The sequence below is a fragment of the Rhinolophus sinicus genome, chromosome 8 (assembly GCF_057876585.1).
Source record: "Rhinolophus sinicus isolate RSI-liver-muscle chromosome 8, RSI-T2T, whole genome shotgun sequence".
Lineage (NCBI taxonomy): Eukaryota > Metazoa > Chordata > Mammalia > Chiroptera > Rhinolophidae > Rhinolophus > Rhinolophus sinicus.
Genome location: NC_142508.1, coordinates 5077445 through 5092112, shown reverse-complemented (window position 1 = coordinate 5092112; position 14668 = coordinate 5077445). Strand labels below are relative to the sequence as shown.

Here is a 14668-nt window from a genome sequence, read left to right as displayed (position 1 = left end):
TAATGATGATTTTAATAGTGAACATGACATTGAGCCATATGAAACTGCCATTTGTGAGTGTCAAACACAATAGAACATTGGCAATTTCACGTGATTTAACCTAATATTTATTGAATGCTTACTTAATGTGATAAGCACAGTGCTGATTTACAGTCAGCAGACTCATTTCAATGTCACCCCCCAAAATTTTTGACAGACATGGAAATTGAGACTTAGATTCATTAACTCAGCCAATGGGGAAGGAGGACATAGAAATTGGACACAATGGGAAACAAGACCCTCTTGCCTTAAACAGAATACCATCCTGCCCAGGAAAAGTATGGATGTTATACTGATGTTCTCGAGTCTTGCCTTCTGATCACTTCCTTATGTCAATAAAAATGTGACAGTAAAATATACTACGGTAATCCACAATGCAAAGTGCTTTAGAAAGGTGAAATGTACTTACAATACACAGATGATTGCCACTGCAATGTCAAGGTCAAACCCTGTGGCTACAAAAATGAGTAAGCCATAATCTTTTTAAGGAGGTCGCATTGAAGTAGGGACAGAGAATCCTAAAACCTACTGTGTCACTAGAGTTATATTTCTGTTTGGCCACATGCTCCAATCCAAAAATGAGGCTACCCAGTAGGAATGTACTGTGGAAACAAAGAGATAAATATTAAAACCAGGCAAGTCCCAGAAAATTCTTAATCTATGTCAGCCATCACTATCTTGACCATATAAATAAATTGCTCTGAGAACCCAGAGGAAGAGTAATAATGTGTTTTGGAAATGTCAGGGAACGTTTCACAGAAGAAATTACAACTGCACGAGGCCTTAAGAATGAGTGAGTGGCAATAGGGAAAATAGGAAGGACATTCCAGAAAAGGGAACGACATATGCAGAGGAAGTCTGAAAGCAAAACCAAGTCAAAAAGCAAGTGGTTCGTGTGACAAGGAGGCGAGGAGTGGATACTACTTTATATCCTATACACCTGGAACCCCAGAGCACATGGAATGTTGGGAGATGGGGGCTTACGTTGTGAAGGGACCAATGCTCAAAAGGCAGTGATAAGCCACTAATGCTTTTTTTCCCTCTTGAGCTATAGCTTTCATAGAAAAAAGTGTGAAGTAAAGCATACGAATCATAACTATACAGCTCAATCATTTGTACGTGTTGTTATACCCATGAAATCATTACCCAGATCAAGATGGAGCGCGTGATCAGCTCCCTAACGGCCTCGTACCCCCTCCTGGACAGTCCCCCCAAAGCTACTATTATTCTGACTTCTTTTACCTTATTTTTGCCTGTTCTTGACCACCATGTAAATGGAATCATTCAGCATGTCTTCTTTTATGTCTGACTTTTTTTTCTGGGTTGTACTTTGAGATTCACTATGCTTTGGTGTATAGCTCTGGTTCGTTTTTATTTCATTGCTGTATGTTATTCTGTTAAAGGAATATATCACAATTTATCTCTCGTTTTTCTATTGATGAACATCTGGGTTGAGTAGCTTCTCATTTTTCCCCCCAAGGAAGGAAAACTGATTTGATGGGCTGCATTGTAGAAGTCCATGAGTTGTTCTGTCCTCGTTAAGACACGCACTGGTTTTGTGTGGTGGGAGCAAGTAGGCAAATACAAACGTGGCATCTTTAATGAAGATACTAAATAGTCACCAATGTTCTCTACTTTTCTGTCCCTTAGTCTCTCCTATTAAGCCCTGGAAGTGATTTACCATTAAAGCTGCTGCACTGGAGAAAGCATAGAATGTCAAAAACACGTTTCACAGACTAGTGCAATGCAGACTGTCATTTCTCGAGCTATTAACATGTGTGCTGGGAAAAAATAATCCCTTTTCCAGGATGCTGGGTTTAACAAAGTTCAACATGTTTTGCTCAATGTAGGGATTCCCTTAGTCTTTATTATACTAATTGATATTTTGGGTCTCCAAGGGTGAAATATAGAATATATGCAGCATTTCCCACACTTGGGAGACCACATATCTTTTTTTTCCTCTCAGAAAATGTATTACCATCTCCCAGAAATACCGCTTCCCAAAACTCAGCAAAAAAATATATAAAGCTGTCTGGACTTAATTGTGAGTTGTGTCCTCCCTCCAAATTCATGTGAAAACCTCAACCCACAATGTGACTGCATTAGGAGATAAGGCCGTCGGGAGGTAAGGAAGGCTGAGTCAGGTTGGAAGGGTGGGGTCCTAGTCCTGCAGGACTGGTGTCTTTATAAGACGAGAAAGAGACGCCAGTGCTGTGTGTGTGTGTGTGTGTGTGTGTGTGTGTGTGTGTACAGAAGAAAGGCCACGTGAGACATGGGGAGAAGGTGGCCGTCTGCAGCCAGGGAGAGAGGCCTCCCCAGACAGCACTCCCAGCCCTTCACCTTGGATTTCCACCCTCCAGAACTGTGACAAGTAAATGCCTGTTGTTTAAGCCACCCGATCGTGGTATCTTGTGACGGCAGCCCAAGCAAACTGCAGCAGCCTCTAAGTGAAGTTAGACTCAGTCCTCAAGATTTCGTGCACTTTGAGGAAATAAAACGACCAAATTCTCCCCAGCTTGTTGGCATGACTTTCCCTTTCCATTTTCAGATGATTTACATACTGGACACTCTGCCCTATCACAACAACATGGCAGTTTCCCCTTCCGGATCCTCACAAAAGCAAAATGAATCCACAAAAGCAAGACCCTTGTGTGCTTTATTCTCTCCATAAAATGCCCACTAATTGAAGTTTTGCATTGTTCAGGATTTGCATACCCCACAAGTCCAGGCCACGCACCCCTTTCTCTGATGATATTTGTTGTCCCTCAATTCACAGTGATGGATTTTATTGCCTTTCTTCTGAGGGGAGGATTTATATACCCTTTTAATTTGTGTAAGTTGTATCATAAATGGGTCACCCCCTAAATTACAAAGTAAACTTGCCCATAAAGATGACCTTGTTTATTAAAATCTAATCAACTGAAGTTTCAGAATGTCCCCAAGAGGGTTAGTGAACGTCTGTTTTTCTCCAAACGCAGTAAACATCAAAGACCCAGCTGGATACAGTTAACCACAAAGCTTGAACCTCACTGTGAAATTGTCTAGTTAGTTCTTTCAGTCATTTTCTCCAAAAACACAAGTCCAAGAATCTTTTCCCAAAATATGTTGGCTGTCATACTGCAGCAAGGTCAGGTGTGCCCCACGTGACTAGTTATGAGGTGAAGGAAGAGATCCAGATGCTCTTTGTTCACTGGATGTGAAATTAGAGGATGCTGGACTTGCTGTGTGTATCCCCCAGCAGACGTCCTAGGTCAGATGTCCTAATTATACGCCCCTGTAAGTTATACTGTGGACAGTTATATGTTGTCTGTGTGCTGACTGTATGTATATGTAAGGCTTTCATGAGTTTTGCTTCTGAACTCAAAAAATATTATTGGCAAATTGGGGACGTATATGATAAAACATAATTAATTGATTCAGCTCTCATTCTAGAAACAAAATCTCCTAATGCTGCAAACTCCTGTAGCTTTAATTCTATCGCTTCTTCATTTCTCAGTTCTTATTCCAACTTCAAAACAAGAGTTTAGGGCTGGTCTCTAAATTTCTCTCTTGTTTCCCCTTTGATTATCAATTATTGAAAATTCTCATTACTTTAGTGAAAGTCTTTAAGATATGTCCACCAATGATGTTCATAGTGATATACCTGACATGCACTCTTTAATTTTTTTAATACAGACATTTTTGCAATATTTTGAATATAATTGACCACTTTTTTTTCCTTCCCTGAAGCTCTCGATTCCCTGGGCTTACACATCATTCTGTTGGCTTCCTCCCAAATTTTAGATCATTTGTTTGCAATTTCCTGGGGTCATCCTTCTTCCTTCAGGCCTGAGACTGATAGCAGTCATAAGCCTTTTCCCATGGCTGTCTTCAAACTCACATTAGTCTCAGTTACTGAGAGAGATTTTGGAGTCTTGTGTTTATTTGGACCATCTCATCCTAAAGAGTAAGTGCTTTTCATTATTATAGCTGAGACCTTTTCCACATGTTTACATCCCATAGTATCATCGAGATATTGATAATAAAAAACAAATATTGATCATTTTAAGGGCCATACAGAGTTCAGAAATGGGTAAAGGAAACCACTTTTACCATTGAACAAGTGTTTTGTGTCCACTCGGGGAAGAAAATGACCTGCTGAGGTGAAGTGGGAATGACAAAGTGTGTCAAAGATGATGTGATATTTGTAGAGAAGAGATGATGGCAGTAATCAATATGAGAATAATTTCTGTGGATTTGTGTTACATGGAGAGGGCTTTGGAAATGGCAATGGGAAGAAAAAGCAATGCTGTTCAGTTAAGAGTCATTGAAAAATAGCACCTTTTAGAATGGTCAAATCCATAAAATAAAAATTGAAGGCATGTTGAACTTAGTTCTGAGGCCAAATTCATCAGAACTAATGTTCTTTTGGGTAGACCAGTCTATTTAAGGAAAAATTTAGGAAATGAAGAGTCAATTATTGTCTTTCACGATTGTGAACATTTGTGGGGACGGCGAGGAATGCTTTACACAGAGATTAAATTAGATGAAAATGTGATGTTATAAAAATTGGCTAGGTTTAGGATTTTTTTCATATCCAAGGAAAGGATTATACATTAGGTTGCCTCTTTTGTCTTGATTTTCAGCACTGGCTTCAAGGCCGTGAACTAGATTAAGGGTCACGTACCCCCACATTCTAAAACCAAGTTACAGTTATCTATTTCAGGTGACAAAAGGGAAGTCTAAAAATTCCTGGAGAAGTCTAAGAGACCAGTGGAAAAGATTAATTTGCAGAGTTGTCCGCATATTCTGTCTGCTTCCATACATCGCCACCATTGTAAGAGTGGGAAATGGGATCTTCAAAGGAATGAATCCGAGAGCTTATGTCATGATTGCTGGAGTTAGCACAGGATTGACTCACACCAGCCTGGAGCATCCCTGCCCAGCTTCACGTAAAGGTCATGGTGTGTGCCAGTGGCCTCCCCTTTCAGAGTTCCATAGGACAAGAATGTATTGCGTGTCCTGTGGGCCAGAGGTACAGCCTGTGGAATAAACCCAGCCATGTACAACCTTAAAAGGAACCCATCCAAAGAGAACCATAATCTATATGCCAAAGAGGCATATTTGGGGGTTGTGTATTCTGACACCCTTCAGAACCACAGCATACCATAACTTATCTATGCAAGAAAAACAATGGACCAAGTAAACTTAGCAACTTCTTTTACATAGAAGCAGAGTTGAATCCGACTCGTCTTTATGATCTAATTTTTGTGCCCTTTCCACTATATTAATTATAGATAAGGCTAGTAATTGAATACTACTTTCTAAACAAAAAATAAAACCTCAATTATAGAAAGAGAATAATAAAAGTGTCTCAAGAGCCCTCAAGGAACTCTAATTATAAAAACGGTTTTCTTACTCCTCTCTCACCATTGGTAGTGATGAACACATACTGACTACTATTTTAGGATTGTGCCTAGTTACACTCTATGTTTATTCATGTATTTATTCAATCATGAAACATATGGAGTAAGCCACTTTTAGGTGCCTACTAGTATCTAGTATCTGCTTTATAAGGTTGCACGAGACAATATATCTGACCCCAGGGAACTTGCATTCCAGAAGGAAAATCAAAGAACGTTTTGCATAGAATCCTGAAATGGTTACAAGGGCTTTCTAAGAGATTCTAAACTGAGCAGATAATTATGTTGCGTTTATAAAAGTCCTAAGCTATTCCCACTGAAAAGGAGTAATTGAATCTGTAATTACTTTCATTCCATAGGGGACGTAGACATGGATTCTAAAGATCTAATTGTAATGGTTGTTTTCTTAATTACTCTAATTGCTTTGTAGCGAACACTACCTTACATCCATTGAGGAAAGCTCAATAGTCAATGGTGACCGAGGCCGCCATCAGAAGTATTTTACAAGTTCTCCTCTATTGTGCCTCATGCAGTTTTGCTGTGGATTTCAGCTTCTGGTGGTACAGCCAGGCTGAGATAGCCCCTGTGTGGGCTGTGCACGAGGACATTGACTTCTGATCATGATTTTTGTGAATGAGGAACTGGTCAACCTGTTCTATGGTGATAGAGGGCTGGCCTTGTAAGAACTTGTAGTCACCTCCCAATTGTCACTTCAGTGATGCCAGGAACATTCCTCCCTGTCTCCAATCCATCCTCTACCATTCATAGAGACCGGGTTTCCAAGAGGCGCCCTTTGTCTCATTCAGGCCTTGCTTGTACTAAAAATGAATGGGGGAAAATGTCACATTATTCTTTGAAAGTTGGTTTAAATAGGGGCCAGGACAGAGGAAGAATGAAAGCATTAACTTCCTGTTAAGAGGAAGGCAGTGGGGTGCATCTCCAGGCAGAGAAGATGTAGAAAGGTGAAGGTGATGACCAAAAAAAAGACAAAAATTCTCATTTACTTAAAAAAAAAAAAAAAATGTTTCAAATAGAACTAGCCTTGACTTGAGTTTATAGACGTCCCGCCTTTTTTATATACATTAAGTATGAACTAGTGAAGCATTCAGTAGTATTTGGTATTATACCCTGAAAAAGCACCTCATTCCTGGGTGGAGTCTGTCTCACTTTATGTAATGGATGTGTTCCTGAATAATTGTTTGGGAATCAAAATCTGTCAGGTTCAACTGTATATCCCTATTTCCTTGCACCAACAAAGTTACAAGGAACAAATGAGATCTTCCATAAGAAAGCACTATGAGTATTTTGAAACTCTATATAACTGTAAGTTAATGTGCTTTTTGATTTAAGAGATGCAAAGAATAAGAACAATGTAAAGATCCTTTAAATAAAATAACTACTAATGCATCTAACATCTTTAGTGGAAGTGACTAGCAGAATAATAATTTTCCAGGAAAATTTTGGTAGGTTTTTATTTTTTGACCTACGTTTTCAATTTCTATGGGAAAAGTACAGTGTGTCTGGGGTTGGCTATTAGGCAGAAAGGATCAAGAGAAAAGATACAAAGATGGACAGATAATGTGAACATATTGTTTGAACCAAAAATCACACCAAAGATTCCAAAAAATTTACAAGCAGTCCTTGAGAGGAAGCCTTGATGCTAAAAAGTATTGGCATTTTCAGGATATTACAATTGTACATGGTGACAGTTGGACAGAACTGTATTGTTAGGCTGTCCTGGAAAACCAAGGGTGACTGGCCTTCGATGAGCAAGGTGGTTCCTGTTTCAAGATAGTTTGGGAAGATGACAGGTATAGCAGGTTGGGATAAAGGGTACAAGTTCTGAATAAAGAATGAGGATGGGACCGGAACATAGGGGAAACTGGTGGAATGTTCTGTGCCATTTTCAAATCTTGACTCATGTTAAAGCATTTTTGTAGAGGTCAAGGGTGAGGAAACGGACTGAATGCGGGTATCCTGGGAAGGGGGTCTGAGACCCTATACAGAAAGCAAGGTCAATGGAATACGCAAACATGGATAGAAACTTGAAAGCCAGGGTAAAACCCCTTTACAAAGAAGTCAGTCAAGATTTTGTAGTTCCAGATTCATAGTCACAGGTAGAAGACTCTGAAGCCAGAAAATGTACTTCATAATTCCATATATTCCAGTTGTTCCAGTTAAGAGGTGTGTGAAGGAAATGTCTTTCTCCACTGCCAATTGGTAGTCACACCTATCTGCAGTTCTATTTTTAATTACTTTATTAAAGTGTAATTTGCATACCATGACATTCACCCATTTTAAGTGTCCGATTCAAGGATTTTTATTCAATTCACCGAGCTGTACAACAAATTACCACAATCCAGGTTTACCCTTATAAGATTTCTGTTTACCATTCATCTTTGTTCCCATCCCCAGCCCCAGGCAACCACTAATCTACTTTCTGTCTCTGTAGATTTGCCTTTTCTGAACATTTCATAAAAACAGAATTATAGACTAGATGGTCTTCTGTGTCTGACTTTTGTCACTTAGTGTAATGTTTTTGAGGTTTACTCGTGTTGCATTTTGTATCCATATTTTATTTCTTTTGTTGCTCAGTAATGCTCCCTTGTGTGGATGCACTACACTTGGTTTACCCACTCACTACCTAAAGGACACTGGGTTGTTTCCACTTTGGAGCCATTACGAATAAAGGTGTTGTGAACATGTACCTAAAAGTCTTTTGTGAACTTAGGCTTTCATTTCTCTTGGGGAGATATCCAGGAATGGAATGATTGGGTCACATGATAAATCTGTGTTTAACTTTTAAGGAACTGCCAAGCTATTTTCGAAAGTGACTATACCACTTTACAACCGCACCAGGAATGTATGTGATTCCAGGTTCCCCAACCTTGTCGACATGTGTTATGTTTCTGTCTTTTTTATTGTAACTGTTCCGGTAGGAGTACAGTAGCATCTCAGTATAGTTTCAGTTGCATGTCTCTAGGGACGAATAATATTAAGTATCCTCTCATGTGTGTATTTGTCATTTCTATGTTTCTTTCTGATGCCTCTATAGCTAAAAGTTTGACTTCCTGGATTCTTCCAGAAATTTTTAACTTAGGTGATGTTCTGATGGAAATGCGTGAAAGCTCACTGACTATATTTTGTTTCTTTTCTTTTCTTTTTAAGTAACCAAGTACCTCTAAAACCTTACAAGTGAGAAGTCATTCTTCTCTGTTAGAATTATAGGACAGACTTGTAGTGTGTAACTCGCACAACATTTGGTAGAAAGGCAGGTTCACAATTACAGCGGCTTGGGTGTTTATTTTTTCTTTAGAATTTTTGTTTTGTTTTGTTTTCTCTTTTTCACTGAACTAAGAGCAAGACTGAACTACCTAGAGGCTTGTTTGTTTCTCAGCAGGCTAAGAAAAGAAGGCAGGGGAAGAACAGTGTGCAGCAGAATTCCTCAGGAAAATAGTACTGAGTCAAAATAACAGAAATGCCAGGTTAGAGAAACAAAAGCCATAGAATCTGCTTCAATAGCAATGATGATGGAAGGATTATGTAAAAGTCAGGGTTTAGGGCCTCTTTGAAATGGATGCTAATGTACAAACCCACTAGCAGATGTAATTAGCTTACGCTAACATAAATAGTTACTGATTATCTTTCTAAATTAGGTTGACCTCCATCTGTAAAGATCAGAACTTTCAACAAAGGCTTGTTTTGCTTACTGTATAATTTTTCACACAGGTGCTAAGGTGAACATCTCACAGGTGTTTTGAAGGGTCCCTCTCCAGATCTCAGTTTATTTTCTTTCCCCCCAGGCATCATTTTTTTTAAAGTGGGTTGTGCTGTAGCATCACATCCGGAACTTTGTTCTAGCCCAGCCACTTTATCACTACTCATGAATTTGTTTCCACAGCCAATTTGTTCCCAGGCCAGTCCACTGCTTTGTGAGTTTTCACACACCGTTGTTGACGGCTTTAAATAAAATCTCCGGAGCCCTATTTAGAACTCGCATAAAAAATGGTGGAGAAAGTATCTTTATCCCTTTTTCTCAGCTGATAATTACATTTTTCCTGTTTTCTTGGTTTCATTAGGAATATCTAAGAGTTCTTAACTACTAGCTGAACTGCAACCTTCTATAAACTTTATTATTGCACTCAGTGGTGAATTTGGAGATGACGTAGTTCTAGACCTTTGTTTTACTTAGTATGTAACTGAAGTAGGGGTGCATGTGAGTAAAACATTACAAATATCTTTAAACTGACTACTTACAAATAAATAACCTCAACATTTTAGGAAGGTAAATTCATCTAAAAGGCATTTTTTCACCTCATCTATAAATGAGAATTAAAAGACAAAGGCTTTTAACTGACATGTGGGGGGTGGGGTTGTTTGTTTTCCTCTGCTTGGTTTCCCCCACCCCCTTTTTTAGTGGAAAATCCTAGATTGGGATCCAGATAATCTACATCTGAACCCACTCTCTGCGCTTATGAGATGGTGACTTTGGTCAAGATGAATCCTCTGATTCTCATCCTTGTCCCCAATAAAATGGAGACAGTGACCCCAATTCTTTCTATAAGGAAGAATTGATTTCAGGTTAGACGCTAATGTATAAGAAAGCGGCCAGTGTAAATAGGTGCTCAATACGGATGTCCTGTTACTATTACTGTTTCACGAGGACGTGAATTGGAGTCGTGTTCTTCATATTTTTTGATCCTCACCTTATCATCAAAAGTTTTTCAAACACACACTTACAAATAAGTATAAAAAATAATATATAGGTTCTAGGGAAGTAATGTTTTATGTTCAATATAAGAAAGTCTTTTAAAGTAATATTTTTTAAAGTTGAAATTAATATTTTCTCTAAAATAGTAATAGAAATTAGTCATTTTTGCTCTAATTCTTTTAGTTACTGCAGTGTGATTGAATACGCATTATTCTTTTATATAGTCTTGGATTACTAATTTGAATATCTGCCTCTGTTTTGTTCCTTTTGATACTTGGCTTTATTGACTATCATAGTCGCCATTGAAAAATGTTAACTAAAGATACACGCACCACATTGGATACAAGTATGAAACTGAGTCCATATGATGAATCATGTTAAGTTTTCAGCTTCGTTGCTCAATGATGTAAAGGTTTTGATAAACTGAAGCTTGTAAATTTTTGTCATCTCTGATGTTAATCAGTTTTGTTTGCAAAATAATTGAATACCAGCCCTTTTGAATATTAACAAATGAGTCCACGAGAAGGTCGGGGACACATAGCTGCTCCTAACACAGAGCGTGGCAAGGGCAGCCTCCTAGTGGGTTCCCCGCCAGCCCCTGCACTCTGTGCCAAGAGATGCCAGCGGCGAATCTTTAACCTGATTATTGAACGCTGTCTCTCATTCTTCTGTCCGCCAAAGTCAGTTTTCTCTCCTATGATCAGCCGTATGTACAATTTAAAATTTGTTATTTATGTTCAGACTGAACAGTGTAGAAAAAAAATGCAAAAGGTAAATTTGGGGAATGACTTTACACTGGTTTGTGACTCCCACCCATCCAGCCTTAAGTAAGGGGACCCCTTAGCCTCAGCAGCATGAAAAGGGGATGAGGGGCCAGGGATTTTGTCGTAAGGTGATGTCCGGCTGTACGTAAGTCACCTGGGGTCCATCCCCAAGAACAACTCCTGGATGTCTGTGCTCCATCCTGGAATCAGAGCTTTGCAGCTAGCCTGTCCTCTTCCTCTATGTGCAGTGGCGTAGGGTAGAGTGAGGAGACCTGAAACAAGGTAAGTATAAACAGGAGAAGGAAGCTAGGAGGAGAGTCAGCTCCACTCCCCGTTATAGACAGAAATAAACAGTAAGCACCGGCTCTGTGTTGGAAACATCACTCAAACTCTTTCAGTGGTTAAAATAAACAAGAAGAGATGAAGAAACAAAAAAGCGTCCCTTATTTAGCTGAGGCACAGCAGGGAAGAAAGCCTCTGAAATGACTGCTCCAAAGCAATTAAGATGACAAAGGGTTGTTGTTATTTTATTTTTTTCTTAAACAGGGTTTTGTACTATATACTGTGTTTCCCCAAATATAAGACTGGGCTTTATATCAATTTTTGCTCCAAAAGACGCATTAGGGTATATTTTTGAGGATGTCTTTTTTTTTTCATGTACAACAATCTGCATTTATTCAAATACAGTCATGTCATCTTCTTCTGGAACATCATCATAATGTACTAAATGCGTCCGTCTGGCTGACAATTTTACCTGGGGCTTATTTTCCGGGTAGGTCTTATTTTCGGGGAAACACGGTATTATGTGAGAAATCAGGTTGACTTGGTTGAACTTTGGATTCCATTACAACGGCAAACTGTGCGTGTGTGCTCAGTGTTTGGTGTGTTCTCTTCAAGCAGCACCGTCGTCTCCTCTCAGCCTAACGTAGCCTGCAGCATGCTGGTTGCGACGCTCTGGAAATCAGGGTGTTGGTTCTGGTTTCCAGAAGGTGAGGATGTCACAGTTGCTTCTGAGCAATGCACTGTGACACCACCTGATGGAAGGGAGAAAACAACCCTTTAACTCTGTGTCTATTTAGCGAACTTCTGAACATGTATGGAATGTGGTCAATTATTAGACAGCTTAAGCAGTTCTCAGAAGACACACGTTTCTGACTCAGCCCCCTGTTCTTTTCCCATCTCTCCCTGTGATTCAGGAGGAAGGATGCCGGCTTCTTATCCTACAAAGATCACCTGCCGGTGAACCAGGTGGTGGTTGGAGACACTGACCGGCAAGGCTCTGAAGCCAAACTGAGCGTGGGTCCCCTGCGCTGCCAAGGAGACAGTAAGTTTGCCCAGCAGCTGCGGCTTTCACTTTCTTATCAGTTTTAAATAGTGCTTCCCAGCAAGTCAGAGGATGGCACCAAACAGATTGCTCTTCTCTAGCTCCCTAACAAATGTCATGCAACCCAAACAGCCAACTGGACAGCCAGACAGACCTCAGCACAGAGAAGAGGGTGACAGCCCAAAAGTCTCCAGTACAGGAGCCTAGATTTGGGCATAAAATGTGGACGTCCATCTTCTTTGTCGTGTCTACCCATGTGTAACATGCTTGACTGCCCAAGTTTATGGTGACATATAAACAGCGATGTGAATAGCGTAACCGCAGCCCTCGGCGCTGTGATTCTGCCACTGCTGCAGTTAATGCCATTAGCAGGCTGTTTATACCATCGTAACCGAGCTGATGGTAATATAAATAGCAGTATGGTGGTTTCATGTATTGTTGTAAACCGGGATTACGGTCATATAAAGTTTGCCATTATTGCTATCAGATTTCATCATCAGAGCGTGCTAGTCCCTTGTATGCCAAAGATTGTGTCCGTGACTGTGTCTTGCATTCAGGAGGGGAATTTGGGGCCACTAGCTTGGACTGTAGGAGATCAGGGAGTCAGAGTGCTGATCCCGCCTAATTAAGGGCAGCGTCAGGATTTGATGTTGTTTGATACCCTTCAGTGTGCTCTATGTGCTGTCGAAGGTGACGGTGTCAGGTTGCTATGGGGATTCTGCAGTGAGCATCCTGGGTGGCCTGTCCCCTCTGCTTGTCTGTGCACGTGATTTGAGCACTCCCCCTGGAAGTTCTACGCTTTTGCCAGTGTGTGCTCGGCCTCAGGAGACCTAGGTTCTGTTCCCTGAATAACTAACTTGCCAGGAGACATCAGGCAAACCCTCCATGTTCTTGGTTATGGTAATGAGAATACCACCTGCATCCCAACTCGTCCTGGGGAGCCCATAAAAATTTTAGTGGCTCTGGATTCCTCCTAGCAAGGCATTCTGTGAGATGCAATCTTATCAGCACTGCCATAAATCAAGGGAGAATTAGACCTACTCCATGTAATAAATGATCGCGTCCACCCCAAGAGGTGTCCTAAGGACTGTAAGGATGCATGCTTCACTGTTGACTACTTAGGAAATCGAGGCCATCGGCAACTAAACAACACAGTGTCCCTGGTACAACAGAGAGATGGAGTTTGTGCTGGTTTTCTCTTCTTACGTAGAGAAAATGAAAACGTTGCCTTTCAAATGGAAATTGGTCCAAAGAGCTTCATCATGCATTTGTTAAACAGTAATACTTCATTTGTCTAGTCAGGCTTAGTAGGACTGTGCAATAAGAAATTTCATTTCAATTGCTGAAGAAAAACATACTGATATAGAAGACTAATGAATATGCATTTTTAAACAAAAATTTTGAGAGCTGGCCTATAGTGTCACTCAAAATAGGCAGGTTCTCGTGTGTTGCTTAGTAAAACTTGGTTCCATGATGTCATAATTACATAATTAACATGTACAGCTAAAGTAGTTCTCATTTACGAGTTCTAATTCTGAAGTTAGCTTTGAATTAGAGAAGGGATTCCTATTAAGCAATTGATGAACTCGATATAGTTAGAAAATCGGACTTCTGCAAACTTTTGTTACCATTATTGAAAAAGGAGATTCCAGCTCCATTGAATAGTATATGAGGGAGGATAAGAACAGTTTATAGCTAATATTAACTTGTTATATCTTACTGAATTAATCAGTCTCCAGGAAGAATTTATCATGTCTGTTATTTGTCTAGCACTTTACCAGACACTCTGGCGGGACAGAAAAAATAAGTCCAAACCACGTTTTGAGATGTACACATGAAAACCTATTGGAAAACACAAACTGTTTTATAATTTTAGATTTTGCAGTATATAATTATTGTAAGCGATGCTTAAGAAAGGAGTGATAGATAATGTATTTCAGGCAGACTTTATATTTAAAAAGAGAAAGTAGGGAAAGTATGGTGGTCGGCATTCATTTGCATTTCGTTCCCAAGGCTGTTTGTTCTTAGAGACATCGTTAGGGCCCCTTGATAAGACCAAGAGCTATGCCATTCGTTGCTACTGCCTGATTCCAGGGTTCCTGTCGGGCTCAGCTTCAGAGAGATTCTTTTAATCTGTATTTTATCTGATACCTCATGAAAACAAAAGCACAGCCCATATTTAATTGCAATTATGTGGAATACTTTTGTGTCAGAGAGAGAGAGAGAGAGAGAGAGAGATCTTTTTTTGCAGGCAGCTGAGAATATTACACCTGAATTTCCAGGTAGCAGTCGGCAGTTTTGATGCCCACCTCCCCCTTACGATTGTTCTAACATGGATACAGTAATGATAAAGTGTTCCATTCATGGCCTGTTCCAGTATTTACACAAGTATGATTTCCTTGGATATAGTCTCCATGTCCCACTCTCC

General features: G+C 39.9%; 1 protein-coding gene across 1 annotated transcript in view; it reads left to right on the top strand.

Annotated features, from left to right (window-relative positions):
- Positions 1-14668, top strand: part of CNTNAP2 (contactin associated protein 2) — a 1494727-nt gene that overhangs the window by 1220618 nt on the left and 259441 nt on the right. Inside the window, exon 15 of the mRNA XM_088799852.1 lies at positions 12113-12240. Within this exon, the coding sequence (XP_088655978.1) occupies positions 12113-12240 (128 nt within the window). The remainder of the gene's footprint in view (positions 1-12112; positions 12241-14668) is intronic.